This window comes from Rosa chinensis, chromosome 5, assembly GCF_002994745.2.
Source record: "Rosa chinensis cultivar Old Blush chromosome 5, RchiOBHm-V2, whole genome shotgun sequence".
In the NCBI taxonomy this organism is placed as follows: Eukaryota; Viridiplantae; Streptophyta; class Magnoliopsida; order Rosales; family Rosaceae; genus Rosa; species Rosa chinensis.
In genome coordinates, this window is record NC_037092.1 from 37,476,079 (window position 1) to 37,502,636 (window position 26,558).

General features: G+C 36.4%; 5 protein-coding genes and 1 pseudogene across 15 annotated transcripts; 3 read left to right on the forward strand and 3 right to left on the reverse strand.

The window, feature by feature from the left end:
• Positions 1-2,797: 2,797 nt before the first annotated feature.
• On the reverse strand, positions 2,798-3,940 carry LOC112167063. Of its 3 annotated transcripts, XM_024304015.2 has the most exons (4): positions 3,558-3,932; positions 3,411-3,460; positions 3,148-3,229; positions 2,798-3,049 (listed from the first exon to the last, which is right to left on the reverse strand). In XM_024304015.2, the coding sequence occupies exons 1-4, from the start codon at positions 3,829-3,831 to the stop codon at positions 3,003-3,005; spliced, it is 453 nt and encodes a 150-aa protein (XP_024159783.1). In that variant the 5' UTR covers positions 3,832-3,932; the 3' UTR covers positions 2,798-3,002. The 3 variants fall into 3 exon arrangements, with proteins under 3 accessions (XP_024159783.1, XP_024159784.1, XP_024159785.1); XM_024304016.2 differs by lacking the exon at positions 3,148-3,229 and having other exon boundaries at positions 3,411-3,483; positions 3,558-3,940; XM_024304017.2 differs by lacking the exon at positions 3,148-3,229 and having other exon boundaries at positions 3,558-3,937.
• A 2,142-nt stretch (positions 3,941-6,082) lies between these two features.
• On the forward strand, positions 6,083-9,525 carry LOC112201760 (transcription termination factor MTERF9, chloroplastic). 3 transcript variants are annotated; one of them, XM_040506367.1, is made up of 6 exons: positions 6,083-6,514; positions 6,867-7,055; positions 7,131-7,823; positions 8,066-8,762; positions 8,966-9,092; positions 9,254-9,525. In XM_040506367.1, exons 1-4 carry the CDS (start codon positions 6,239-6,241, stop codon positions 8,378-8,380), a joined length of 1,473 nt encoding a protein of 490 aa, XP_040362301.1. In that variant the 5' UTR covers positions 6,083-6,238; the 3' UTR covers positions 8,381-8,762; positions 8,966-9,092; positions 9,254-9,525. The 3 variants fall into 3 exon arrangements, with proteins under 3 accessions (XP_040362301.1, XP_040362302.1, XP_024198450.1); XM_040506368.1 differs by lacking the exon at positions 9,254-9,525 and having other exon boundaries at positions 8,066-8,560; positions 8,634-8,762; positions 8,966-9,239; XM_024342682.2 differs by lacking the exon at positions 9,254-9,525 and having other exon boundaries at positions 8,966-9,239.
• A 1,082-nt stretch (positions 9,526-10,607) lies between these two features.
• On the reverse strand, positions 10,608-15,007 carry LOC112167215 (zinc finger CCCH domain-containing protein 18). 7 transcript variants are annotated; one of them, XM_040506364.1, is made up of 8 exons: positions 14,767-15,007; positions 12,951-13,900; positions 12,696-12,863; positions 12,409-12,588; positions 11,805-11,881; positions 11,399-11,569; positions 11,187-11,313; positions 10,608-11,098 (listed from the first exon to the last, which is right to left on the reverse strand). In XM_040506364.1, the coding sequence occupies exons 2-8, from the start codon at positions 13,856-13,858 to the stop codon at positions 11,029-11,031; spliced, it is 1,701 nt and encodes a 566-aa protein (XP_040362298.1). In that variant the 5' UTR covers positions 13,859-13,900; positions 14,767-15,007; the 3' UTR covers positions 10,608-11,028. The 7 variants fall into 7 exon arrangements, with proteins under 7 accessions (XP_040362298.1, XP_024159959.1, XP_024159962.1 ...); XM_024304191.2 differs by having other exon boundaries at positions 12,951-13,869; positions 14,767-15,006; XM_024304194.2 differs by having other exon boundaries at positions 11,187-11,304; positions 12,951-13,869; positions 14,767-15,005.
• Positions 15,008-17,868: 2,861 nt separating this feature from the next.
• Positions 17,869-18,717, forward strand: LOC112202753 (heavy metal-associated isoprenylated plant protein 47). Its single transcript, XM_024343757.2, has 3 exons — positions 17,869-17,960; positions 18,264-18,342; positions 18,494-18,717. The coding sequence occupies exons 1-3, from the start codon at positions 17,955-17,957 to the stop codon at positions 18,652-18,654; spliced, it is 246 nt and encodes an 81-aa protein (XP_024199525.1). The 5' UTR covers positions 17,869-17,954; the 3' UTR covers positions 18,655-18,717.
• Positions 18,718-20,862: 2,145 nt separating this feature from the next.
• On the forward strand, positions 20,863-21,577 carry LOC112202069 (heavy metal-associated isoprenylated plant protein 47). Its single transcript, XM_024342970.2, has 3 exons — positions 20,863-20,943; positions 21,076-21,154; positions 21,266-21,577. Exons 1-3 carry the CDS (start codon positions 20,938-20,940, stop codon positions 21,535-21,537), a joined length of 357 nt encoding a protein of 118 aa, XP_024198738.1. The 5' UTR covers positions 20,863-20,937; the 3' UTR covers positions 21,538-21,577.
• Positions 21,578-26,138: 4,561 nt separating this feature from the next.
• LOC112168509 lies at positions 26,139-26,251 on the reverse strand (annotated as a pseudogene).
• Positions 26,252-26,558: the final 307 nt, after the last annotated feature.

Here is a 26,558-nt window from a genome sequence, read left to right on the forward strand (position 1 = left end):
GATCAGAGGATAATGTAGCGGACTTATTCACTAAGTCGTTACCTAAATCCACCTTCGAGAAACATGTGAAGAGCCTCAGATTAAGAAAATTATCCGAACTCCCATGATTGTAGCGAGATGTTGACATAAGGGGGAATGATGTCTACATGATCGATCTCGAAGAGTGAAAGACGTGTTGTGCTCTTTTTGTACTTCGACCAGGGTTATTTTTGTCTCACAGGGTTTTTGTTACCTGGCAAGGTTTTTAACGAGGCAACAATCAAAGCGTCATCACCAAGTTTGAGCGGCACAAGGGGGAGTGTTGAAAGATATCGACATTGAGTGTGCCTTTTCAAACTAAGGTTTAGTTCTAGAGTTGTAATAGGGCAAAAGGTCCTAGATTTCCTAATTATATTCGGATTCTATTTCCTTGTATGACAAGATTATGTACTTTATAAATCCCTATATAAAGGGCTCCTATTACCAATAATAGAACACACACAATTCCCCCATCTATTCTCTCTGCAATTCCATTTTCACTAAAACAAGACCAACTTTTTTATCGCATTTTAGCATCTCGATCGAAAAGTTTTTAGTTATATATGAATAGATCATCTTTGTAAATTTTTAGCCACATTGATAATCATTAAGACATTCATAGCTACAATTTACAAATAAATAAAAAATAGTTACGATTTATAATTATGAACACGAACGGTTCAGGTTGAAAAGATTCAGTTCGTTTATTAATTTAATTTAATTCGATACCTTAACAATCATTAATTTGACTAAAAATTTGCAGATATGATCCCTAAATTACCAACAAAAAAAATCCCTTAATAAAAGAGCCTTCTATATCTATACACACACACACATCTCCTAATTAACCTAGGGGTATGGCTATTTCCACCCTACAGTCTACTTTGTTCACCCTGCATTCAATTTTTGCCACCAAAATTTCCAGTAATGTCCTTATTTGTTAAACTAAAATAGATAACAAAACAAAAAATGCAATGTTGTCTTCTACCATTGTAAAGAAACCATAACACACCTCTGTCGAACCAAACTACAGCGCTGCCTCTCCTTCTTCTAAATAGATCTCTCTTTAGTTTTATCTAATAGCTAGCAAAGAACTCCGACGTGCTTGCATGACTCCTGATTGATGAAGCAAGAGAAAAGAAGGGGTAAAAAAAAGGAAGAAAGGGGACGGAGCCTAGTGTGCAGCAAAGGCAGAAGTGCCACCTATAGAAATATGGTAGTTAGGTTTGGTAAATCATGCATGATGCATTATATGATGAAAGACCATGGACCCATATCACCAATGAACATCACAGCTCTGCTCTTTTCTAGGGATCCCTTCTCTTCTGTTCTAATGCCATGGTTTTCTTAAAATCTCACTACCTAGTGTTCTCTTATCTATGTACTCCTTTCAATAAGTTGAAGACAAGTTGAATTGTGAGGTAGTAATTGGCTTCTTTTAAAGGATTGAATAGAGAATTGAAGGAGCTTGGCAGAGGTGTCGGTGGTTGTTGCAATTTTTCATTTTTTTATATATATTAATTTTCTTAATTGGAAGGTTAAAGTTGGAATATTTGAGTGATATTTGTTTTGTAGGGTGAACAAAGTAGACTGTAGGGTGGTAATAGCCGCACCCTTAACCTAGGCATGTCTTGCCCTCGTCATCTTCACCATGGGCTTCTCAACTTGGATTCTGACCACCATTCAATAAAGCCGATATTCAATAATAATACCCACGTACGCGACCCATCTGTGACCAATAACCAAGCTCATATTGATGAGATTCAATTCATTTTCTTGTGCATCTTAGATACATCTAGAGTCGATTGTTGTATATTTACAAATGGTTCCTTCATACTCGGTAAAATGGACCGTTAAAAATACTGGCGATCCAATATGAAATAGCATATAATTAAACAGCACCATCTTTAAGCTATTGCCAGAGCTATTTTGAACACTCTTTTGAATTTTCTGTAAGCTATGACAGGGCTTACATATGGAACTGGACATTGCTTAGAGTTCATACACTGATATGCGAGTGTACATATATTCATATAAATATGTAATTTGATCAGAGTTTAAACAATAGGTGTATAAGCTGTCAATTAATCTTGACTTATGGATAAGCTTATATATATTATTTTGAATTCAAAATAGAAATACAGTTGCAGAGCAGTTAAATAGGCAGTTAAGCAATGAAATCAGTTTCTTTATGGATGAAACTGATTTGCTGCATTGCTATATGTATATGTCAGATTGGTCCCTTCTGATGCACGAGTTGTTCTTGTTGGTAGTCCCATATACTAAAAGAACATAAGGGTGAAATCAGGAGAAGGCTATCATGGACAGTGGGAGTGCATCGAGTAAGTTTTCTGGGTTCATAATCTTGTGTTCTTGTTTTCTGCAGGTTCAGGATTGATACGTTGTTTTCAATCCCTATTTCATACTTTCATTCAGTGTTAGAGTTTGAATGGAAATCAGTTTCCATTGAAGAGGATTAGATCTGTCTCAAAGGGATCGGTAAGGATTTTCTTCCTCACTCGGATCCATCTCAAGGGGATATTACCTCTCCAAGATCTGTCTAGAGGAGATTTCACCTCACTTGAATCTTCCTCAAGGAGATTTCTTCTCACTTGGATTTAACTCAAGGAGATTTCCAAACACTGTTGGAACAGAATTCAGTTTATTGAATATACATGATTTGATCTAGTATAGGTTCTAAATTATATGTTTGTGATTGCTTAAGCATACTGTTTCTAACATTTTCCACATACGAACCTAGCTATACTTCAAGAGTTCGGAATCAAGAGTCATCGTATCACAGGAATCACACTCATGTCTTCAAATGTTTGGCTCTATTAAGGTGCGAGGGTCAACAATTCATTAAACATGTTGGGCAGAGCATGCTGGCCTGGATATATATCACACAAAGATCGAACCTATATCGTTCTCAATAAAAATTGTAACAGGGCTGAAAACTATACACCTCCAACTTAATTAATTAGCTAGCCAGTAAAGAATCTTTTCCATGATTGCCAAGGGAGAAATCCACCTGCAACAGAAAATTAATTAAAGCCCTTGCCCCTTGAAAATTTACAACTTAATTATTGGCAATGTATAAAAGAAAATTTTAAGAAGTATCGATCATACCACATCCAGGACATTTCATATAGTTTTCTTTAGTCAAAACAAGTCCTGACCCTCCACACACCTCACATCTCTGTTGTGCTATCTGCCACATATATATTTCCATATATTACTATTGAAACTACAATCAATTATATATTTGCTAATTATATATATGTGTGTGCGCGCGTGTTTGTGTTTGTGTGTGTGGGGTACTGAGTGTGTCGAAATTACAATCAGCTGTATGTTCTTAATTATAATTTATATGAACATCGAAAGGTACTTACAATTCTTTTGCTGAATTCAATCCCTGCCACCACAAAAGGTGTAACTCCAGCTGCATGCAAAAACACAAACGTACTACTAGCTTATGATCAAAATCTATAACAAATTATATCTAAAATTGGAGTGAAAATTAGTGAATTAATTGATACCTATAGCTCCGACGACAATTTGCCAGGTGAGGACGACCGGGCCCGGATCCGTTATAGCGCCGGAAACATCTTCGATAGCTGCAGTCTTCCAAGCTTTTCTGCCGCGGAGGGTTGGAGTAGTGTTTATAGCAAAAGCGAGGTTGTGGCATTTTGTTCTGGTAATAGAGCATGAATCATATGGTTTTGTGATGTTAATGCTTGGAAATATAGCTGTGCTGGAGTTGGACTTGGTTGGGGTTCTGATGAGTGTGAAGGAGGAGATCGAGGCTTCCATTTCGATATTGGCACCAGATTAATGGCGCCACCACTGGTCGTTTAACTTGAGACTTCAGAGAGGGAGTAGATGGTTTGATTTGTTCACCACCATTTTAAATTGCGCCACGTCTCCCAACTTATCACCACTCATTACATTGGTCATCAACGATTCTACGTGCTACATAATTGTGTCGTCTTCAATTAGGGTACTTTTACCATCTTTATTTACTTTTTTGAATTTGGCCTTACCAATAAGATAATTCTATTCCGACCTCTAAATGTTCTAACTATTGACTGCACACACCCTTATTTCTTTTTTCTTTTCTTTTTTGGGTCTGAAAAATACTTCAATTGAAAGCTCAAAAAGAGCAAAGATACAAGATCAGAAAACACAATTACAGCAAAACCACAAAAAAGAGAAAATACCGCAGCAAGCTGCAACAAAACCAGTCCAATGGACTGGGATGAGATCTCAGATAGACCTATGTGGACATGGGAGACCATCATTCACCATAACATCGATCATAGAGTTTCAATTATGTGCTAATTATAAAAGTTTTGGGAGGGGGGGGGGGGGGGGGGGGGGGGGGGGGGGGGGGTGGGTTAAGTGGGTTAAGCTCAACTTTTGACTTACATTTAATTATTTCAATTTTCTTTAATTGATTTCTCTATTTAATGAATTAGTACATAATATTTGGTCGTTGCTTTAGGTTCATTTAGGGTTGTCAATTCCGACACGACCTGATAACACGACTCGAAATCCGCACGAAATAAAACGGGTTGAACCCACACGATTAAAAAGCGGGTCAGCCGTGGGTCAACCCGCCATGACCCATTTAATAAATTGGTCGGCCACGGGTCAACCTGCCAACACAAAGTGAATCCGTATAACCCAATTATGATATACTTCTTCTTGAAATTTTGGATGTTTGAAGTATTTGATCATAGGATTAGACAGTTTGAAATATTTTGGTTTATAATTATTGGATTTAATTATTTATAAATATATATAATTACTTATATTCTTCATCTTGTAGAGTTTTTAGTGAATTTAATCAATTTATGCATTTTTTTAGTTAAATGGGTTGCATTGTTAACCCTTAAATTAGGTCATTTTATCTAACACAACACGATATATTTGTTAAATGGGTTAAGCGGGTTAGAAACGGGTAACCCGTTTAATAAGTAGGTTGGGTTTGGGTTTAAATTTTTGACACGATTATTAAATGGATTGGATTTGGGTTTGTATTTTGCGACACAACAAATACCTTGACCCGACACGAACCCAACCTGACACGACCCATTGACAGCCCTAGGTTCATTGACTTCATTCTAACTAGTTAAACTCAACTTTTGACTTACATTTAATTATTTCAATTTTCTTTAATTGATTTCTCTATTTAATGAATTAGTACATAATATTTGGTCGTTGCTTTAGGTTCATTGACTTCATTCTAACTAATCTAGCTAGATAACTGACATGCTTTACACTAAATGAGTACTATAAACTATCTCAGAATAAACATATGTGAACACAAAATGTAATTTGCATTTTAGGAATGCAACAGTAGTCGCAGTGTATATTAGGATTGCGGAAGTATGTCGATCCTAATATCTACATAATGTACTAATAGATTATAGATCCACTGTCTAGCTCATTCCATTGTTCTTCTCCTAGATTCACCCTTGATCTCAGATTGTTAATGAGACAATTTTATTAAGGTATGGTGCTATAGCAGGGATCAATCAAGGCATTGTAATCCCTTTATATCAGAAAAGCTAGCAGTTAAGGCAGTTCCTTCCATCAAGGAACTGTCTTATAACTTCTTTATATTTACTGATTGATTACTCTAAATAACCATACCTATTGAATTTAAATTCAAAACAGATTGCATTAACAAAATTATTTTCGATTAAAGTTTTATTTAATACTCGGACGTTACAAACGAGTATAGATGGCAGCTCAGCTTAAGTGAAAATACTGATGTCTGGTTCAACAAGGTCTTACAACAACTGTAACACGTCTTCAAGACTCCAATGCTTGTGCTAGCCGAGGGACCGAAAACAGGTGTGTGGTCGTCTTGGTGTACGTCGGTCGAGTTGTGACTTTGAGTGTAAAATCGGCAAATTTTTGGTGAAAGAAAAAAATTAGGGTCCATTGTGCAATTTCTCACAAATGTCCGCTTGTTTTACCATATTGGGTAAAACGACGCGTCGTCCCTTATCCTCTGCCATTACTGACCAGCCATTACCAATTAGCCACCGCAGTTAGCAGAAACCAAAATTAGCTGACAGCGAGAACAGGAAGAAGATAAAGATAATGCCATTAGATACTATTCTCTCCACTGCTGCTACTCCTAGTAGGGTTTTAGGGGATATTCTTCTTCTTCTTCTTCTTCTTCTTCTTCTTCTTCCCTTGTCTAAAAATGGTCCCTTTCTCTCTCTGCCCCTCTCACCCCTCCTCTTCTCTCAAACTCTACCTCTCCCAGTTCACCCTCACCCCTCTCTCGGACCTCTCCGGCCGTAAACGACGAGCCACTTCCTGCCGTTTCGTAGTGCTCTCCACCCACTCCAACCCCAAAATTCTCAAGTCCAACCGCCGGTCCCGCTATGGCCAGCCTCTCTCCCCCTACGACGACCAGGAAGAAGACGTCGAGGCTTACCATTTTGCTGACGTGTCCGACGATGATTGGCTGCTCAATGTGAGCTCTTCTCTACTATCTATATCTGTCTGTTGGTTTTGTATTGTTTGTTGTTGCATTGTTAGTTATGGCCTTCCTTTGGGTTTTGTGGGCTTTCCTTAAAAGTCTGTTCTTTTGAGGCTCTACTGTTCTGGCACATTATAAAGTGTTTGCCTTTTGTTTCCTGATATGCTTAGAAGTGTGAGATTAATGATTCGGAGTTCGGAAACTTTCCCGTTTCATGTTTTACATCATTAAAGATTGCAAATTTGGTTGTGGAGTTGTTGTCATTTGTTTATGTAATGTATGGAATATTAGCTCGTTCTGTTTGTGTGAACTTCAACTGTTTTTCCTTGGGGATTGCTTCTCTCAGGATGACTTTGCGGAGGTGTCAGTATTCGATGTTAATGGGAAGAAGTCGAAACCACACAAGGGGTTTGCCAATGGCCATTTGAATGGCGAAAATGCAAAGAGTGTTGCTGAGAAGAGTTTCATAGGAAACTATGATCATGGTTCGAAGAAAGCAAGGCAAGCTTCCTTGGATGTAGCTCGCAACGGAAAGGTATGACGAGTTGTCACATTCTTTAAACTATACTAATTTTGCGTGAAGGACCTCATTAGTTTTCTTTGATTGCAGCGCGCTTCAAGGAAGAATATGGAGGATAGGTTCCCTCGGCTATCTGAGGAAATTGGTATGGATGTGAAGTGGTTACCCCTTATTGATTATCTAAGCACATTTGGGTTTAAGGAATCACACTTTATTCAAATGTATGAGAGGCATATGCCTTCTCTTCAAATAAATGTGTGCTCTGCTCAAGAAAGGTTGGAATATTTGTTGAGTGTTGGTGTCAAGCAGAGAGATATAAGAAGAATGGTTTTGAGGCAGCCACAAATTCTAGAATATACAGTTGAGAACAATTTGAAGTCCCATGTTGCTTTCCTGATGAACTTGGGTATTCCAAGTTCCAGAATTGGGCAGATTATTGCTGCTACTCCTTCTCTCTTTTCTTATAGTGTTGAGAATTCGTTGAAACCGACTGTAAGGTACTTGGTTGAAGAGGTAGGGATTAAGGAAAAAGATGTAGGCAAAGTGGTGCAGTTAAGCCCTCAAATTCTGGTCCAGCGAATTGATATATCCTGGAAATCTCGTTGTAGTTTTCTTTCAAATGAGATAGGAGCACCCAGAGAAAGTATTGTGAAGATGGTTAAAAAGCATCCTCAGTTCCTTCATTACAGTATTGATGATGGACTACTGCCTAGGATTAATTTCCTTAGGAGCATTGGGATGTGTAATTCTGACATCTTGAAACTTTTAACTAGTCTCACACAGGTATGTTACTTTCTTGTATGATCACATTTCTTATATTTGTTTGTATCAGGAAACATTTTTTCTTCCAGATATATGTATTTGAGCGTAGGGTTTTCTACTCTATTTTTACTGAAAAGTGAAATCTTAATCACGTCCTGAAGGAAGGAGAAGCAGTTTTCTTAATTCTTCCCACTTAACAAGTTCATTTTCAGAATATTTACCAAAGTTTCATTCTGGTTGATGTCGAACTTGTATCCTTGTAGGTACTATCTCTGTCACTAGAGGAGAATCTGAAACCCAAGTACATGTACTTAGTCAATGAACTTAATAATGAAGTGCATTCTTTGACCAAATATCCTATGTACTTAAGCTTGTCTTTAGACCAGAGAATTCGCCCTCGACATAGATTCTTGGTCTCCCTGAAGAAAGCACCCAAGGGACCATTTCCGCTGAGTTCATTTGTTCCAACAGATGAATCCTTTTGTCAGCAGTGGGGAACAAGCGTGGATAAATATCTGGCTTTCAGGCAGAGATTACTGCTCAAGGAGTTTGCTGAAAAATATGAAAGAAAGGGATAACTTCTCTGAAGTTAGTCCTAGTTTCCCGATTGCTAGTGTTTGAACTAGAGAAGTCTCCTATAGTAGCTTCACCAACTTTGTTGTAGGAACCCATTAATAGGGTTTTGATGAAGTTTTCAGTCTCCGGTTATCATAGTGACATGCAGTAAGCAAGTTGCCTTGTGGTTGACAGTTTTGATGGTACGGTTTGCTTGTTTGTCATAGAGTGTATAAGTGGTTTTATCATGCAACTCCAGTGCCATTATTTGTACAGGAGCTGCTCCAGTTTTGAGTATACGGTTACATTTTCAGATTGAGGCAACTAATGGACACTGTTTTTGAAGTTCTAACTGCTTCGGACTGTAAAGACAAAAGAAGGCCACTGCCTTCTATCTTCTATCAGGTGATTTGTTTTTCATTGAAGGAAATCGATTTACCATTAGACTGTTTTCCTTTTTGATTGTCCCTTTGCTGTATTCCTTCATGCTAGTGGACAGTTAGAACATTATGCATGTGCTGTTTTGTGCCATTGAATGACCTTCAGATCATTGTTTCTTTCATTGTCTTCTACGATTTTAAACTTTCTAATGACGAATCCAATTGCAGGTTGTATTGTATTTGACTATTTGCTAACTATTATGCGGACAAAGGAGAGCTTTACTAACTGCGATTGTCTTAAAACTCAAGGGTGCATTCTTCTATGAAGCACTTGGATTTCTCGTATGATTTCTCGGTAAGATGAGCTTTTGTTACTTATTCAGCATGAAAGATACCCAAGAGAGCCATACTACCTTGTAAAATTTAATCTCTTTATTTCTCTATAGTATACACTTCCAAAGTTTCTGTTAATGTTACCATATTATTTATGTACTTTTTATTACTTGGCTGCTGCAGTCTCTCCCCCAACTATACGGCGTAGGTTGTTCTGCTAGAAACATTTGATAAAGAACAACTAGGAGTGGAGCCCTATATTGAGTTCATATCTTGCATTTAGCCAATCATTTTCATTATGCATGTCATAATCGGAATTGTTCACTGAATCTGTGGTTTATCATAAGAATATTAATTGTTAATAAAAACGTGTTCCAATTGGATGACTAAATAGTCTAAATTTCCATGATGATGATGATCTATATAGATGGACTTGATCAAAAAACGATCCTTCCAGTGTCTGGGAAATAAACGGCAAAGGACATTTGGTGTGGATAAGGAAGGGGACTTTGGTTCATCTTTATGTAAATATACAATAACTTGTTAAAAGGAAATTTGCTGGCATTTGATCCAGTCTGTGGCTATAAACTTGAACGTTATCCATTCATCACTGTTTGTCAATGCTCGATTGAGATCTTTATCAAATATCCCTATTAGTTGGTGGGTGATGTCCATTTCAGAAATTAATAGTAAGGAAAGAGACAATGAATGAGACAATACTGCAGGTTGGGTTTAAGATCATGTATAGCTATCAAGGTCGGGTTTGTCTTTGCAATGGGGTCTGACGTTCTGCCTTCTGCTTTTTGTTGCTTAGCTACTTACTATTCATATAGTCTTAAAGAGATTTACGTTTATCATAGGAGGTATAAAAATAGTTGAATTTTTTACATTTTCCAGAGAGCATTTGATGTGTTAATAACAGCTTCAAAGAAGATTTAGGTACAGATAATTGCAACCAGATCGACCAACCCTCTACCTGCGACCCTTCTCCTGAAGGAGAACCTCAGCTAAAAAACCGAGGACTATAAAGTTTCAAGATATCAGTTCTGGTGGTTATCTTAAAACTTGGTAGGTTACATGGACAAACCGACCGTTTAACTGTGGTGGATATCTGTGACAGAGGAAAAACCTCTTCTCTTGGTTTTTAGGTACAATACAAAGAGTACACGGAAGATAAATCTATGCAGTGCATGTGCTTTCTGGTATGAATTGATGCTTCCAACGCCTGTGTTGAAAGCATAAAACATTTTTTTTTTTTTACTTTCTCCAACAGAAATGAACTACCTAAGATGCACAAATGGTCAAAATCTCGGTTCTTTTTGCCGCCCAATCACAAATAGGAGCTTATAAGCATAGATGGAAGCAAGAATCAATCAGATACGAGGCTTTGTTTTCTCCACCATCCATCTTGATCCTCCAAATTTGCTAGACTCAATGACTGAGTTCCCTGACTTCCCTCTAATAACCTAAGAACTATCATGTGATAAAATAAAAATTATAGTAAACTAATAAAAATGAAAAATAAACAGAAACCCACTTTGATCAAACTAGTATATGTAGTACTTAAAACTTGTAGTTGAAGTTCGTTCACATTTTGCTCATGGTGACAGAGCTATGAATATGAACAGTATATTATTAAGCTCCCTGAAACACCTGCATATACTCTACACCTTTCTTCCACTAAAAGACTAAATATAAAGACCTATCTGTCTTTGCCTTCTGTGATCAACATTAATTTTTACCTGTACTTCTAAGTATCAAATTACGTCGTTCAACCCAGTAGTGATAGGGAGGAATGTCATCTAGCGTTTCTTCATGCAGACGATATGTACTTGCAGGAAACTTTTGACAAACGCCAATGAAGCCGAGAAAAGGAAGAGAGCTGTTATGTGTAGAACCAAACATATCATTGCCTTTTGGACTGGTACCTAACTCTAATCTTCTTTGTGTCACTGATCCTATATGACAGCTGAAATGCCACTAGCTATCGAAGTTGCAAATGGGCTATCTGGGAGATTAAGTCCTTGACTGCATCAAAATTTAAAGATATTGTTGTCAGAAAAAAGGAAATGATGAGAAGATTTAACGACTTCAGCAAAACAAAACAACTTAATACCTCTCTTGCTCGGTGTAGTTGGTGCCTGTATGTTTGGGTTTATCATCACTTGTGGACCCATTGTTTATAACATCTAACAGATAATCAAAACATTCTGCAGGCGGGACGTTGAAATTATCTGCATGAACTACAGGAAATAAGAAATATTATAGGTGAAGGAAAAAAATTACTCTTTCCAACCAAATTTAATAAAATGATAGAAACTACAGAACCTTCCGAGACTTTTCGCCCATCCATTAAGTAACCAGAATAGGGCTGATTTGCAACTGGCTTTTGCATAAAATGCAGCTCAGCCAGCCTACTCCTCTCAAGTTCAAGTGCAAATTCTTGCTCTTCCAGCAGCTTCTTTCGCAGGAATCTAGAATTATGACACCATCTTGACACTACAAGAATTATGATGTATTAGCCCGCATGACACCTCTTAAGACAATTGACACACAACACAGATCAAAATTTATAGAAAAGAAAAGCCAATTAACTGACCAACATATCACTTTTAAAGCAATTTATAGATAAAAGGGGATTCATGTCTCCAGTAAACTCGGTACTACATTATTTTAACTCAGAGGAAATAAGAGCTTCTAGTCTACAATGAAAGCAATGTCAGGTTCTACTCACTCGAATGAAACTCGGGTTCCATATCTGAGTAGTGTGGAGAATAATGATCAGCTGGCTCCATTCTCTCTTGGTACTTTCTGAATAAACCAGAAGAAGTCATTTAACATGGATCAGACAGAAGAATAGATCCCTCAAGCAGAATTTAACTGTCGCATGGTTCTCAAAAACAACAAACCGAAGATCAAATACAACTCAAAAACAGTAAAAAATATTTTTCAAAAATTCATGATCTGTTAAGAATGCTATTTCACATGTGCAGGATTAAAAAGCAAGCACATAGAAGAAGTCAATTAATTATCAGAAACAAATAGCCTGAAAAACAATGTCTCATATCAAAGTTTCATAGGACGCACAAGGAACATGTCCATCAACATCTTTGTCAAATTTTATTTAGGAAGTTTAAATCCACTGTACTCTGGTTCGTTGCTTGGAAAATACATGTTTTTGGGTTAAAACTCCAGATATATCACTGTTGTTAGCACTAGAAGGTTAACGTCAGGCATAAACCACTAATTGCAGAACCATTAAGCAGCAATAATAATCAGAGATCTCGATCTCAAGTTTATTCTCATTTTTGTTATACGCATAATATAGAAACCTTTACCTTTCAGCAAGCTTTGATTTTTCCCTGTAAGGTTTCACAAGAACACGAGCCCCACAAACAAAATGAGGATTTCCTTTTGACAAAATCATTGTCACAGTGTCTGCATTAACAAAGGTTACAAACCCAAACATCCTTTTCGGTTGGCAGGGGATCCTTACATCTTCAACAGGGCCAAAGGTGCTGCAAAGAAAACCAACATTATGAGAAAACTATTTAACCCTGAAAAATTATATGCAAAGAAGACTGAAATATACTTCATTTTAAATGAGCTCAAAATTTTGACTTACTTGAAGTAGTTGGAGACATCATCTTCACTAAAGGTGCTGTCAGCTGGAAATGTTAAATATATTTGCCGAGAACCACTAACAATTGGACCAGGATCACCTCTCTCATTCCGATGGTCCATGTATTTTAATGAGTCTTCTGCCAAAATTATTGCGTGCTGCCCATGAGGCCTATTACACAGATGCACAAGTTAAATACCCAATATATGAAAGACTATCCAGCTAAAAATCACAAAATATAGGCCAAAAGGATTGCACCTGTCAATCAGCCGTATACTGCTTCCAAGCCGAGCAAGAAGCTTTGTCAAACTATAACCAGCTTTCCCATGTCTCTGGCTTTCGGTGAGGTAGCCTTCTGCTTGAAGAGATTTTCCGTATTTCTCATAATACATCATTGGCAGAGAAGCAATTGAAATAGGAGTCCCCCTTCTTGATCTAAGCAGCTCGACGATTTCCCACTCCAACTTCTCAAGAGACATGGGCGAGATAACATGATCATCAATAATGCCATCATTCCCATACATCTGAGAGAAGCTCTCAGGAATCACTTGTCCATGGTAATACTTACAGCTGCTTCCATGCTTACAAAAGCCCTTACTGAAGTAGTGACAAATTTTAACGGGAAACTCTAGACTTGAAAATCGTCTACCTTGTCTAGGACTTAAGCTTCCCCCGAGTGTAGCATCCCGATAATAGTACTCATCAGGGTATCCTGAAATACCGGAATTGAGTGGTTCCATTTGATCCTCAAAACTCAAAAATCGAGCCTGGTTTTGCAGTTCCTCAGTAGAATCGGAGAATCCGAATGGCATGAAATCCATGTTCTGCTTAGAAACAAGTTGGGGATCCCAACAGGGGGTTGGGAGCCGAAAGGCTGCAGGAGGCCTAGAAGAAACAGGCGAAAATGGGGCGAAAGCAGCGGACGGTGGATTTATGGAAGGTGAGATTGGGGATGACACTGATTTGTTAGCCAACCGCTGAAGTTCAGCCTTAGCTTTCAGCACCACTTGGTGAAACAGATGGTCTGGAGCCAGGGCCAAGCGAGCCATTTCGTGTTCCCCATGACCTTGTAAAAGAAGATAACCTATAATCTTTGTAACATTTTCTGGGTCTACCTCCTGTATTCTACCAAAAACAAGTTTTGTAGAGTCCGAAAAATCCATCATCTATCTATTCCCTGCAAATGTACATACGTGTAGAAACAATAACTACCAGATTATTACACCAAAGAAAAAAAAAATTATATACTCCAAAAGTACAAACTTCAAACATAAGAACTAATAATAAAAATCACAGGCAGAGAGAAATATGTGCTAGATAGAGAGAAATACCCTTTGAATAGAAATTCAATATCCTCCGTATCTATGATTCATAGCACAAGAATATGAAATCTAGGCCCTTATATATAAAACCCTAGCCAGAGATTCAGTGAATCAGTAAATCTTTTCTTTCTGCTATTCTGTCAGAAGATATTGTTACTCGTTTTAAGCCATAAAAGGAAGTATAATCAATTACAAAGAATATAAAATTAAATTAGTCTCATCTCAACCATGGGAAAAAGCTGTAACCAAAGCCAGAAATGGACATTCCTTCAAATCTGGCTAAACCATCATTTAAAAAGGCTGTTCTTTCCAAATCTATCACAGACATAAAATAAAGACCATACACACAGAAGAAGAAAAAAAAATTATATCCAGAATCACACTTACTTTACAGAAAAGAAACCTCAGAAAACTGCTATTTTCATACACAAAACAGAACAAGTGCAGAATACTGGAACCATAAAAACATTTCCCATTTTGGGAAATCTGGAAAACCTCACTCTGCCTCAGCAAAAAAAAAACATTCTTGATGATTAAATCGCATGGTTCACCTTCTAAACCTCCACAAAATTCTTAAAAACATGATTTTCTTTCCATCCTCAAAACCCCAGTTGAAAATATTCCAAAACAGACTAGAAGCTATAAACTGATAAACAAGAACACATCTTTATCTCCTATCCAAACCAAAAGCACATGCCTTTGTTAAAGAAAACAAAAAAGTTTTAGGTTTAAACCAAGAAAGGGAAACATACCCACTAAATCATTCAGTTTCCAAGTCCAGCAGAAACTTTGTTCAAAGAAAAGAACTTGAAAGCCCCAACAACTGAAACACAATGAGTCTGTGTGTTGTTTTTTTTAACCTTTTTCTTTTTCTGGGTCCTCTGGTTACGAGTCCATGTCTAGTAGTAAGTACTCTCACACTAAAACTTTATCTGAAAAAACATAAATAATGTTAATCTCTGAAAACTGACAGAAAACTTCAAAATTCAAAAATAAATGAGAGAGGAACGAAAATTTAGGCAACAATTTTTCCTTAAAATTTTGAATGTATCTTCTTCATAACTGATTCAAAACCACGTGAATTACATAAATGCCCGCGTCCTTGTTCCAAATTTCGAAATTAAACAAAAACAATAATAACAAAAAAAAAAAAAAACGTATTATTATTCGGAAGTACCAATGTGCTAAGTTTAGAACACTCCCAAGTACAACCAACACAACACATTTCGGTCAACTGACAAGTGTCGGAAATCTGGAAGTGGAGTGGGCCACAGCGGGGGAGGGCCGTCCGATCAAACTGTGCAGGGATCACAAGGGGTGTGGGACTTGAAACCTTAGGAGCATGATGACAAAGCCACTTGGTAATTTGGAGGGTCCCATTTTGACATTTCATTGTTGCAGCATGTGGGACCCGTGTCTGCGAGTTTACAATTATCTTGTTCTAGTGTACCAGTACACTATACAAGTTTCATGTGTAAATATCTCTGTCCTTCTCTTCTTCAATTTCGAATACGAAGAGCATTGTTTGGTGTATATAGTTTGCTATAGAAAAATCGCAAAATATAAGTTTTTTTGTGGAAAATTCTTCTGTACGAGTAGTTTTAGTAATTCAGCATCTGTTAGATGATCTCAGTCTTTTGTAGTTAAAAGTACATTTGATGTTATCCGGCAATCTATTTATACTAGTGCAAGTGTATGTCTGTGCTCTGAAATCTGAATGACAAAACTTCTTCCTAGTTTTCTCATTTAATAGCATTTTTAGGCATTTAAGAATAGTCTTAAACTTGCCCCAAGTATTTTTCATTTTCAGCGTACTAACCTAGCCTCTATTTAAGACTATTTAAAAATCTTAAATCTATTTAAGACTGAATATGAATTCACCTAATCATTGTCAGATTTCCAGGCAATATATGCGGATGTTGAAAAGGCCAAAGCTGCCCTAGGAAGAGGGCAGCTCCTAAGTATAAGTAAGTGGAAAACATGTCATGTTTTCCCCCTCCCTGCTCTGGTATTTGGTCTATCCATAGACCATAGTCCCATGCCAAATCTGCATATCTGGCATCCCATAGGGCCATAGGAGCAATATTGTCACATGGATCAAGTCCCTTTTGACCAATTCATGTGGACTCTCCAAGACTCCAATGCATATGGATAATAGTAAACTTGAAGTTGATGTCATTAACGGCCCAGTCCAAGATTAGGGTCCATGATCAGTACTGTTCTGTACAATTCCAAGCTTGTATTAGTACTACAGCCATGTGCTATTCAATTATGATATGTCCAACACATTTATGGTTCGGGAAGTACTAGTTCTTGATGAGCAAATTATGCAAAAGTACTTCAAGCATTCACTACTAATGTCAGTACCGAAAGGGCATGCAATACCAGCTGATTCAACTATAGAGGCAATTTCCTATATAGTATATATGCTAAAACCAAGTCACCAGTCGCTCACTGCTTGCAACCTTCAAGATCTGTCGAACCGTGCACCACGCCGAGATGCAAATATAATCAAATATTCCACGAATACACCATTGCTCCTTTTTAGGAAGCTGGCCGCCCTCGCAATTTCAAAACACGTCCTAACTCGCTAGATCTTACCTAAAGATGCAAGCGAAGCAAGAATCTAATGCCACGCCACACCGCCTGGAGGTGAAGTTGCCAAGACCAAGCTGACCATAAGGTGGTGGATGGATGACATCCTAGATCGGCAAAGGAACCCAAAGGGCCAAAGGTTGTCGCCACTTGGTCACGAGATAAAAACCTTAAATCTCTCGGTTTTTTTAATTCATTTTTTTTTTCCGAATCAATTAATTTTTAAGTTTAAATAGTATATTGACATTAGAATTTCATCCATTGTTGCATTGACAAATTGAATGCAATTGTCAATTTCAATGAATAGTGGATTAGCAATTATCAATTCAGTAGGCAAATAAGTAATTTTCTTTAGTACTCCGGTGCATCTACTCTTAAGAAGTGTATCAGTATGTTTTGTTATTATTCTCTTATTTGGGGTGATTCTCTTAAATTAGGCAGTAGGCACACCAAAACAGTTCCAGATCTGGGGAGCATGTCTGCACTTTCTGAATATAAATGTCCGGCCATAAATTTAAGCAAGGCTGGACATCTAGGATCTTTTCGATCATTTGACAAACTCTTTCTGACTAAGGAAATTCGGGTACATAGCAATCTTTGATCAGATAAAACTGTTAGGATCGGCTCATTACAGCTGCAAAAACTAGCTAGTAAGCAAGTTGCACATGTGCTCTAAAGTTAATTCTTGATATTAATTAAATTTAAACATGGGTGACCATGAACTTAAATCACTAATCTTTTTGTGTACATATGCTAGTTGCTCAAATTTGAACATGTCGGTGTTTGCTCTCAAAGCCCAAACCCAAAAGGAAAAAAAAATTGGGCAAATGGAAGATGTCATAAATCATGATCATGACTCAATGAGATTACCTCATCAGCTTGTAACCACTCCAAACATGTGATGGGATGGAGCTTTTTGGCAATTATTGACACGATGTGCATGCATGTACTACACTAGTTGACTTGATAATTTACACTAATTGACTTGTATTAAGTCATAACTAAGTTAGAGCAGCGCAGAAGAAGAGCCATGAGCAAAGAATTCTTGTCATAGCTAAGCTACCTATAGCTGGTCTGAAAACGCGGCAATATACCTTTGAAGTTTGAACCCCTTAAAAAGTGGATCTCCAGCTTCATGAACATATACCACATGAGGATTACTTGCAATCTTAGATTAATCTCTCGCGGGTCCATACTATTATTCCGTATCTTATATATATGACTAAATAGATTCCATAAATTTCTACATCTTCATCATATATCATAGGATTGATATTCTCAAAACACCAAATCAGTTACATTTTTCAGAATACGCTTTTTATTGGGTCATTGGGTGGCCTACAATATGATGGTAAGAGATCAATATCTAATTTAAAGTGAACTCATCCATGTGTATATGAGTAATCTAACTATCGAAATTGTGTTGTTTGAATGAAAAAAATAATAATACTAATAACTTCTTTTTTTCCCCATCTATTGGAAATTGTTAATGTGTTTTTAGTCGTTTTCATAAGCAAACGTATATAAGACATCTGTTGATCATATCACTTGTGATGATTTTATGAAAAGAAATATTAGTTTTAGGGATAAATTGATTTCCTTTCACCGAGAGGGTCTAACGATGTATGATATAATTTGTGAATGAATGTTGCAGCAAAGAATTGTGATTGAGGTGCAGATGAGAAGCCGAAAACGTCGTGCCAAGGCCATGAAGATAGCTGCTGTCGCTGATGGTGTGTTAATATTAATATTCTCATTGTCATGTTTCATTTGCCGTACATTTTTTTTCCCTGTTTTGAGTCTTTCATATATGAAAATTAAAGGAAAGGAGTGAATTATATACTTGTTTTGATTACCATGATGGTGATTTAAGTACTGTTGCAGGTGTCAATTCAGTGGCTTTCAATGAGGAAAACAGAGATCAAATCGTAGTGATTGGACATGGAGTTGATCCAGTTGGCTTAGCCCTCTCTTTGAGGAAGAAGGTTGGCCATGCTACCTTGTTGAATGTGGAAGAACTAGTGGAACAAGCGGAAGATGAATAAGAAATTAATAAGCAAACAAAAGGAAAATAGAAGTAATAACCATGCATGCAAACTACATGTACGTGCATGATGTTCTTCATGCATGATCATGTTAGTGACCATCGATGAAAGTCTATGTTTGGTTCATGCAAAATGGATCATCGATGAAGGTCTATGTTTGGTTCATGCAAAATGGAAGTTTCTTGTTTATCTGGTTTTTTATTTATGTAATTGATAGCTCCACTTCCTTTTCTACACAGATAGCTTCAATTTTCGTTTTCATAATTGTGAAGATTTTAGTTTTATGTGATGACATGCATGTTTACTTGCTTAAACTAGGTGATGATCTCGATAACCTATAGATAAAGTCATTTAGGGGGACTAGGGGAGAATGAATATGATGGAAAAAAAATAATTTACATTGAGTTGTTTAACTACTAATAACAACGTAGCATATGAATGTTAAATTCCATCGAACAGTTAATTTATTAACTATTATGAATCAAAATCACAATGATTTGATCACCAAAGTACGTAATTGTTTCACCTTGAACCTATTATAAAAATTACTCTTATAGATTCAAATTAGTCTCATCTTACGTATTTTATTTCTACAATATTCTTATTGTTTTTGTGGACTCACTTCTATAAAAATTCATCATCTATTTGTAAACCTAGAAATCGATTCATCTTCATTAATTTCACACTCATTCAAAGTAACTAAGGATGACATGACATAGATTGTCTTCATATGGTCCAAAGCAAAAAAAGAATTGTTTCTTCGATTTAACTCCTTGCCGTATCTATTGTACATATTATATAGACGGTCACAATGAGGTAGGACTGTAGGATCCTCCCACATGAGAGACACTTCATTGCGATAGGTTTGCCATGCACGAAAGACTGCACCAAAAATTTATTGAAACAGAACACGTACATTTTGAAAAATACAATACAGATGTGTATGAGAATGGGGATTTTTTTTTTTCACCGGGGTGGGAGAATTAAACACTAAAAATATGCCAGTCCATTGCATTGAATTGAGTACGTTTTCATGCACAATGAATTAACTTTTAGCCATACGTGCTATAAATTAATTTCATTAGTCCTAGTATAGTAGCTTCAGATTTCATCTTTTGTAGAACCCTCTGACATTGAAATACCCTAGCTAACAATGTCGAGCATTTTGATGGAAGCTAGCTGCACAATAACCGTGTTGCATAAATAAATACCTTAGTTAAAGGTATAAAACTTCAGTATGCGTATAATTAAAAAAACTTCAATACGGCATATTGTAAGTGTAGACTCAGTTTTCTTTGCGTATTATATTGAGTTTGACTTTTTTAAACACGTTTTATACAAGTATCCGTTTTATACAGAGTAAACATTGGAAGTTGAAAAAAAAAAAAAAATTCAGTATGACATACTGTAATTCAAGTGCCTGATTACATTATACTTGGGTGCCATACCTTTTTTTGTTCATGTTTTGTCACATATCATAAATGATATACAATAAAAACAAGAGTCCATAGTAGATTATTAATAATTTTCTTATAAAAATAGTTATTTATATATCCGTATTTTTGAACCCATATTTTTTAACATGTATAATTCAAACTTATAAATTTACCGTATTGCGTATTTTTAACCGAATATTTGGTCATATCGTTAAATCAAGTAAACAGAATAATACACGTACATTTTTTTGCCGAATTATACGGTCCTTTTTTACTAACTATGGCAAATACTCGATTTTCTTCGATACGAATGAGCCTGGCTTGCACATGCATGTACAGTACTGTTAATTTTATTTTGGTTGAATTAGTGGCTTTTAATTAATTTATTAAACGTCTAATTGTATTGAGTGAGTAGCTAATCAAACATGCATGCATGTGCTTCAGAATTTTTATGTAATACTTTTTACGCGTACGTACACTAATGCAGCTAATCACGTTGACTTATTAGTTAGGAATGTGCTAATTGACTTATTAGTATATTAATTGACTTCTAGAAGTACGTCTTTGTTATTCAAATTAGCAAAGAGGATCGAGTAGGCAAAAACACTGCGATAGGTCCAGCAATGTATACGTTGAACCCACAAAATGTGGATCAGAAAGATAATCTAGTGTAGGTAATAGCTGCCATTGCAATGTTAATTAGCAAAGATAGTTTACATTTGCATTATAAAAGACGGACTTGGTTTTCTAGCTCTTCATTACATTCTTATAGAGTTAGCGGCTAGAACATCCTTAGCTGCTCTTCTTGGAGAACCCACATTCTTGGTTTTGTTCATTACTGCAGAATATGAAGGTAAATCTACTACTCCCAAACCAATTTGGTATTCTCATCCACTTTCACTAAAAAACCAATTAAAGGCTTTGGTTGTCTAATAGACCTCAAAAACATTTTTTTTGTAAGTAACTATAACATATGTTTCTGCAGCAAAAGATAACCATTGAGGCGAACATTTGGTGTGACAAATGTCGGTCCAAGGCCATGAAAATAGCTGCTGTAGAAGATGGTAATTAATCGTATATATATGTACATTGTTATGCTAATTAATGAATCAGATTTTGCTCTCTGATAGTGTTTCTTTTTTAAATCTTTGAGTAATGTACGTACGTTGTTGCAGGTGTTAAATCAGTGGCTTTCAAGGGGGCAAGGAGAGACCAAATAGAGATAATCGGAGACGATGTTGATGCAACGGGATTGACCGGATTGCTGAGGAAGAAGCTCGGCTATGCAGACTTAGTGAGCTTGGAAGAAATAACCGAAACGAAAGTTGATAAAGAGGAAAAGAAACCTAGCCCTGATTGTCCAATTAGGGGAAGAAGAGGTTGTCACCACCATGAGATGGAATTGCACATCTATGATCCACCATCAGGGGGTTGCACCATTATGTGATGATATATATATGGCCCCTCCACTAAGGATCCGTTTTTGTTTTTTTGTCACTTTAAGGAATTCTTTGTGGGACTTACATATCGCTATCTCGATAGTTCAATTCTTAAAACTCTATAAATAGATCACTTTTGCAAATTTTCAGCCAAATTGATGACCGTTAAGGTATCGAATTAGATTAAATCATTGAACGAACCAAATATGCCAAATCTGAACCGTGCATGCTTATAATTGTAAATCATACTTATAGATACCTTAACGATTATCACTTTGACTGAAAATTTGTAGAAGTGATCTACTCGTATAGATCTAAAAACTAAATGGTAGAGATGTTGATATGTGATCGAAAAGTCAGTCTAATAATTAATTTCTTAAAATGACAAAAAAAATAAAAAATCCTTCATTAGAACAGCATATTTCCAAGTCCAGCAAGACAGCAAATTATGTTATTCATTTTTGATAATAAGTTAATGTATTATTATTGCCCCTTTTGGGGGATTCATTGGTTTGTTCTCTCTCTGACTCAACGTCTTTATCGTATGGGGCATTCCCTTGTGGGCTAGCTTAGTTACATCACTAGTATATGTGATCGATCAATACTATTAATACCTCATGACCATATAAACTTGAAGAGAGTTTCTATTGGAACCTCTAAATCTGCTCACTTGACCTAACTCTATTATGAATTATTAAATGACATATATAACCTACTATAAAATGACAATTAAGGACAATAATTATACCAAAAAAATATTATATTTATTTTGTGTAGACTTTCTAATTCAATAATATTAGATTGTATTTCTTATTATTTTCCTTATCTATTTTCATTTTTCAATTGGGAGCTTTTATTCATACCTCCAAAATTGGCAATTGGATTTTTTATTTTTTTTTCAAGTTATAGTTGACTTTATCAACTCATGTCAAATTACCAATAAGGACACAAAATAGGGAAAAAAAAATTCTCTTCTTACCTCCATGAAACAGTACAGAGTCTTCAACTTAAAGTCTTTTCTCCTGCAACGTAAACCCTAAAATATACATCAAATTCTATGGAAGAAATTGATGATGCCGTAATTGAGCAAAGCATCCTTTTGGAGTCTTCACACAAGGTAGGAGTTTAGATGTTTTAATTATGTTCTTTTTTTCACTATCTATATTACAAGGTATGGCTCAAGAAACTTCAATTATCCATTCTCAATGAACGTCGTTACCTATACATGTGATTAATAGGGATTTGTTGGGTGCATAAGTGGAACGATGGATGAAGATTTTAACTACTCTTGTTTTCAATAGGAATGGGTCAATGCGCAAATTTTTGTTTAACTTGAGTAATCGTTGATTTGTTGAATGGCTGTTGAAATATGTATGTATAGGTAATTATTAGGTTCCTACACATGCTTTGTCATGGTTTTAAGGTTGGTAGAGTGCAATTTCATTAATTGTGATCGATCAAGTTGTTATAGTACTATAGTACAATGGAATGGTTTGATCTTTATGGTTTATGCCTCCAAGACAATATATCTTGGTCTTCAGAGAGTTTATTCCTAGTGTAATACTATAATAGTAATTATATAACATGCTTTATTCCTAGTGTAATACTATAATAGTAAAGCTAAAGTGTATATAGCCCTGGCAAGCAAGTACTTTACTCGCTTTGTTTCTGATTTATGATTACTTCATGCCTTAGCATTGATACATTGTTACCTTCTAGGAATTGATCAAATTAGTTTATTTAACTTCAGGAACAACAACAAGAAGACAATGAATCTAGTCAAAGTGGAGTTGGATTGGAGACCACAGAAAACTATACCAACCAATTTACAACTATTCAGGTGAGTGATGAATACTATTACGAGTTGAATATTGAAAGCTGTAAATTATATATATATATATATATATATTGATTACACGCATTTCTATGCATGTAATTGTGTCTAAAACACTAGAAATAAGCTAATCCTTGAGCCAATTATAATGTAATTAATCTAATTTTATTTATTGTGTAGGAAATAAGTGGAATTGCGGAAACCGAGAGAAATTGATCCAAAATTGGAGCAAATTGGAGTTTCCGAGAAAAGGATGAAATAGTCAATGCGGGTCAACATGGTCAACGCCATCAAGGGAGTGGAATCCAATTATCTCCGATAATATTTGCGGAAGTGCATTGAGAAGAGAGAAGAAGAAAGCAAAACGAAGGAAGAAGAAAAGAAAAACGAGAAAAAGAAAAAAGAAAAAGAAAAAAGAAAAAAGAAAAAAAAAAAAGAGACTTTGCTGACGGCATGATGACGTCAGCATCAGAATACTAACCCCCCCACCCCCACGTGCAGCCATTCCTTCCCTTTTCTTTTCTTTTCCTTTCTCTTCTCTTCCCTCTCTTCCTCTCATAAGCTGACACGTCAGCTCAGCTTATCTTTCTTTCTTCTCCCTCACGCCCAGACCACACAACTCTATATTTTTTTTTGGCATTTCCTCTTCTCCTCTTTTAAGGCCGAAGCAGCAGACCACAATTGACTCTCGCCATATTTTTATTTTCCCTTGCTGCCGCACACCACCAACACATCTCCACATCTAATTTCTCTTCTTTTCACTCACACCCATCTATTCTAATCCTCATCAATTTGAAGGAGCTTCAAAAGGAAAAACACTTCAAGCATAAAGAGTTTAATCACCACTTGGGTAAAAGGGAGAGATTATAATTCCAAGGCTTGTTATGTTTGTTTTTTAGCATTTGTAACTTGTCTTGGTTGTTTTTCCCTCTTCTATACCTTTTCCTCTTTTGTTTGTATGAAATTGATGGAATTGATGATGTATATATTTATGGGTAGTGAGTAGAAATTTTGTTGGGGGTTAGGGTTGTGAAGCCCTAACTCATCTTGTATAAATATTGATGCTTTAGTTTTAATAAATGCAATTTTCATTGTGTATGCTTTAAATCCGAATTTATTGGTCCTTAGAAGCATGTTTCTAGGCTTTGTCACCCTTTGAAATTATGTTGTGGGCAATTGTGATGAGTAGATTGATAAATTGACAACTTATTGGTCTTGTGGCATCTAGGATTTAAGTGTGGTAACCATTAGCTAGCTTAATTGTAGCTAAGCTTGCTTGGGTCTCTATTATCTTGCACTTTAGGCCTCTAATTTTAGATATTGCGACCTTAACCGGCGTAATGCCTAAATTAGAGAGTTGATTGTGGCCCTAACCGGCATAATCGATACACCGAAAGGATAATTGGTTTAGTAGCCTTGACCGGTACTAGATACGGGACTTGACACATATAGGAAATGCATGCATTTGTGAAATTGACATTGATATTTGCAAGATAGTTAGTGTGAATCACCCGACACTCCCATGTTCCCATTAATTTGAAAATCAAAATTTAATTTCTTGCTTGATAATTAGTTGTTTGCTTTTATTTTAGTTTGCATTTAATTTAGTTAATTCCCAATTCAAAAATCCCAAACAAAATTCTACATTCCATTGTGCATAACTCATTTGGGCTACAAGTTAGTGGCTTTGATTAGGCTTAGTGTGAGCTAAGCCGAGCATTGCCGAGGCTTGGTGCCTTGTGAATATTTTATTTTTATTTTATTTTTATTTTTTATTGAATGCATTTGAGTTACTCTACCGCCAATTACCTCGGTTAGGTCCAACACCTAATCCCCGAGGTACGATAATCAAGGTTTTAATACTTCCCTTACTTGACAACGATTCGTACGCTTGCGAAGAGTTTATGAACCAAGTCAATGGCGCCGTTGCCGGGGATTAGGGTCTTCGGATCTTAATCCCTTGGTAATTGGCATTTTGGGTCACTTTTAGCATACTTTTATTTTTATTTTTATTTTTATTTTTATCATTATCTCTTGTTTCTTTGTTTAGTTGTTATTTATTTTATTTTATTTTATTTTATTTTTTTCATTTCTTCGGTTAGTGTAGTCAAATTTAGTACTACTTGTATTTAATTTCTCTTCACCCCTCTAATTACTTGTCAATTTGTTGTGAGTTGAATTGGTGCTTATCTTGCTTATAATTTGGTTATTGAGATACTTGATTTCTTATTGGTTCTTCGTAGGTATATGAGCGACACTCTACTACCTATCAACTTGAGAAGTGGTCGTGCTTTGCAAAGACTACCTAGAGGAAGACCAACAAGGAGAGTTAGGAGACCAAGACATCGCTCACAAGCACCTTCTAGGTCTCCTATTCGAGTAGTAGATATGGGTGACGAGCGTCAAGGACCACAAGATGAGGAGGAGATTCCATTGAGCCATTATTCATGTCCTAGCATTGTAAATGCTCCATCTTGCATTGTGCTTCCTCCGACAAATGCCAACTTTGAGATCAAGCCTAACATGTTATCTATTCTACCTACTTTCCATGGCATGGCTAGTGAGAGGCCCTATGATCATATAATTGAGTTTGATGCCATATGTTCCACTATGCACTTGGGAGGATTAACCTTGGAGGGTTTGAGGCTTCGATTATTCCCATTTTCTTTGAAAGATCAAGCACGCACATGGTTTCATAAGCTCAAGCCAAGATCCATTCTCTCTTGGGCCGATATGCAAAGAGTCTTCTTGAATGCTTATTATCCACATCATCGGACTACTTATATGCGGGATAGCTTGACCAAGTTCTTTCAAGAGGATAATGAGACTTTTTATGATGCATGGGAGCGCTTCAAGGATATTGAGTTAGGTTGCCCTCATTATGGACTCACCAAGTGGCTTCTTTGTGAATCTTTCTACAATGGGTTGATTATTGATGATAGAAGGAGATTGGACAATGCATCGGGTGGAAATTTTCTTAAGAAAGGTCCTAATGCCGCTTGGGATATTTGTGAGGAAGTGGCTACACAATCCGGTCAATGGGATAATCATCAAAGGAGAAGAGGAGGTAGAGATGACCGCACCACATCTAGAGGCCGAGTTGATATGGAGCCTCGTGGTAGAGGTGTGTACGATGTTTCTCATGTTGATAAAGATGATGGAGTTATGAATTCCAAGCTTGAGAGGCTTGAAGCA

Coding starts and splice junctions, on each gene's coding strand:
- LOC112167215 (XM_040506364.1), bottom strand. CDS start 13,858: ATGATGGATTTTTCGGACTCTACAAAACTTGTTTTTGGTAGAATACAG. Junction 12,589..12,695: donor GATGTCTCCAACTACTTCAA/GTAAGTCAAAAT, acceptor TTTTCTTTGCAG/CACCTTTGGCCCTGTTGAAG. Junction 11,882..12,408: donor AAATCAAAGCTTGCTGAAAG/GTAAAGGTTTCT, acceptor TGGTTTATTCAG/AAAGTACCAAGAGAGAATGG.
- LOC112201760 (XM_040506367.1), top strand. CDS start 6,239: ATGGTCCCTTTCTCTCTCTGCCCCTCTCACCCCTCCTCTTCTCTCAAA. Junction 6,515..6,866: donor ACGATGATTGGCTGCTCAAT/GTGAGCTCTTCT, acceptor TGCTTCTCTCAG/GATGACTTTGCGGAGGTGTC. Junction 7,824..8,065: donor TTTTAACTAGTCTCACACAG/GTATGTTACTTT, acceptor GTATCCTTGTAG/GTACTATCTCTGTCACTAGA.
- LOC112167063 (XM_024304015.2), bottom strand. CDS start 3,831: ATGGAAGCCTCGATCTCCTCCTTCACACTCATCAGAACCCCAACCAAG. Junction 3,461..3,557: donor AATTGTCGTCGGAGCTATAG/GTATCAATTAAT, acceptor TTTTGCATGCAG/CTGGAGTTACACCTTTTGTG. Junction 3,230..3,410: donor TTGAATTCAGCAAAAGAATT/GTAAGTACCTTT, acceptor TATATGTGGCAG/ATAGCACAACAGAGATGTGA.
- LOC112202753 (XM_024343757.2), top strand. Junction 18,343..18,493: donor GATAGCTGCTGTCGCTGATG/GTGTGTTAATAT, acceptor GTACTGTTGCAG/GTGTCAATTCAGTGGCTTTC.
- LOC112202069 (XM_024342970.2), top strand. Junction 21,155..21,265: donor AATAGCTGCTGTAGAAGATG/GTAATTAATCGT, acceptor ACGTTGTTGCAG/GTGTTAAATCAGTGGCTTTC.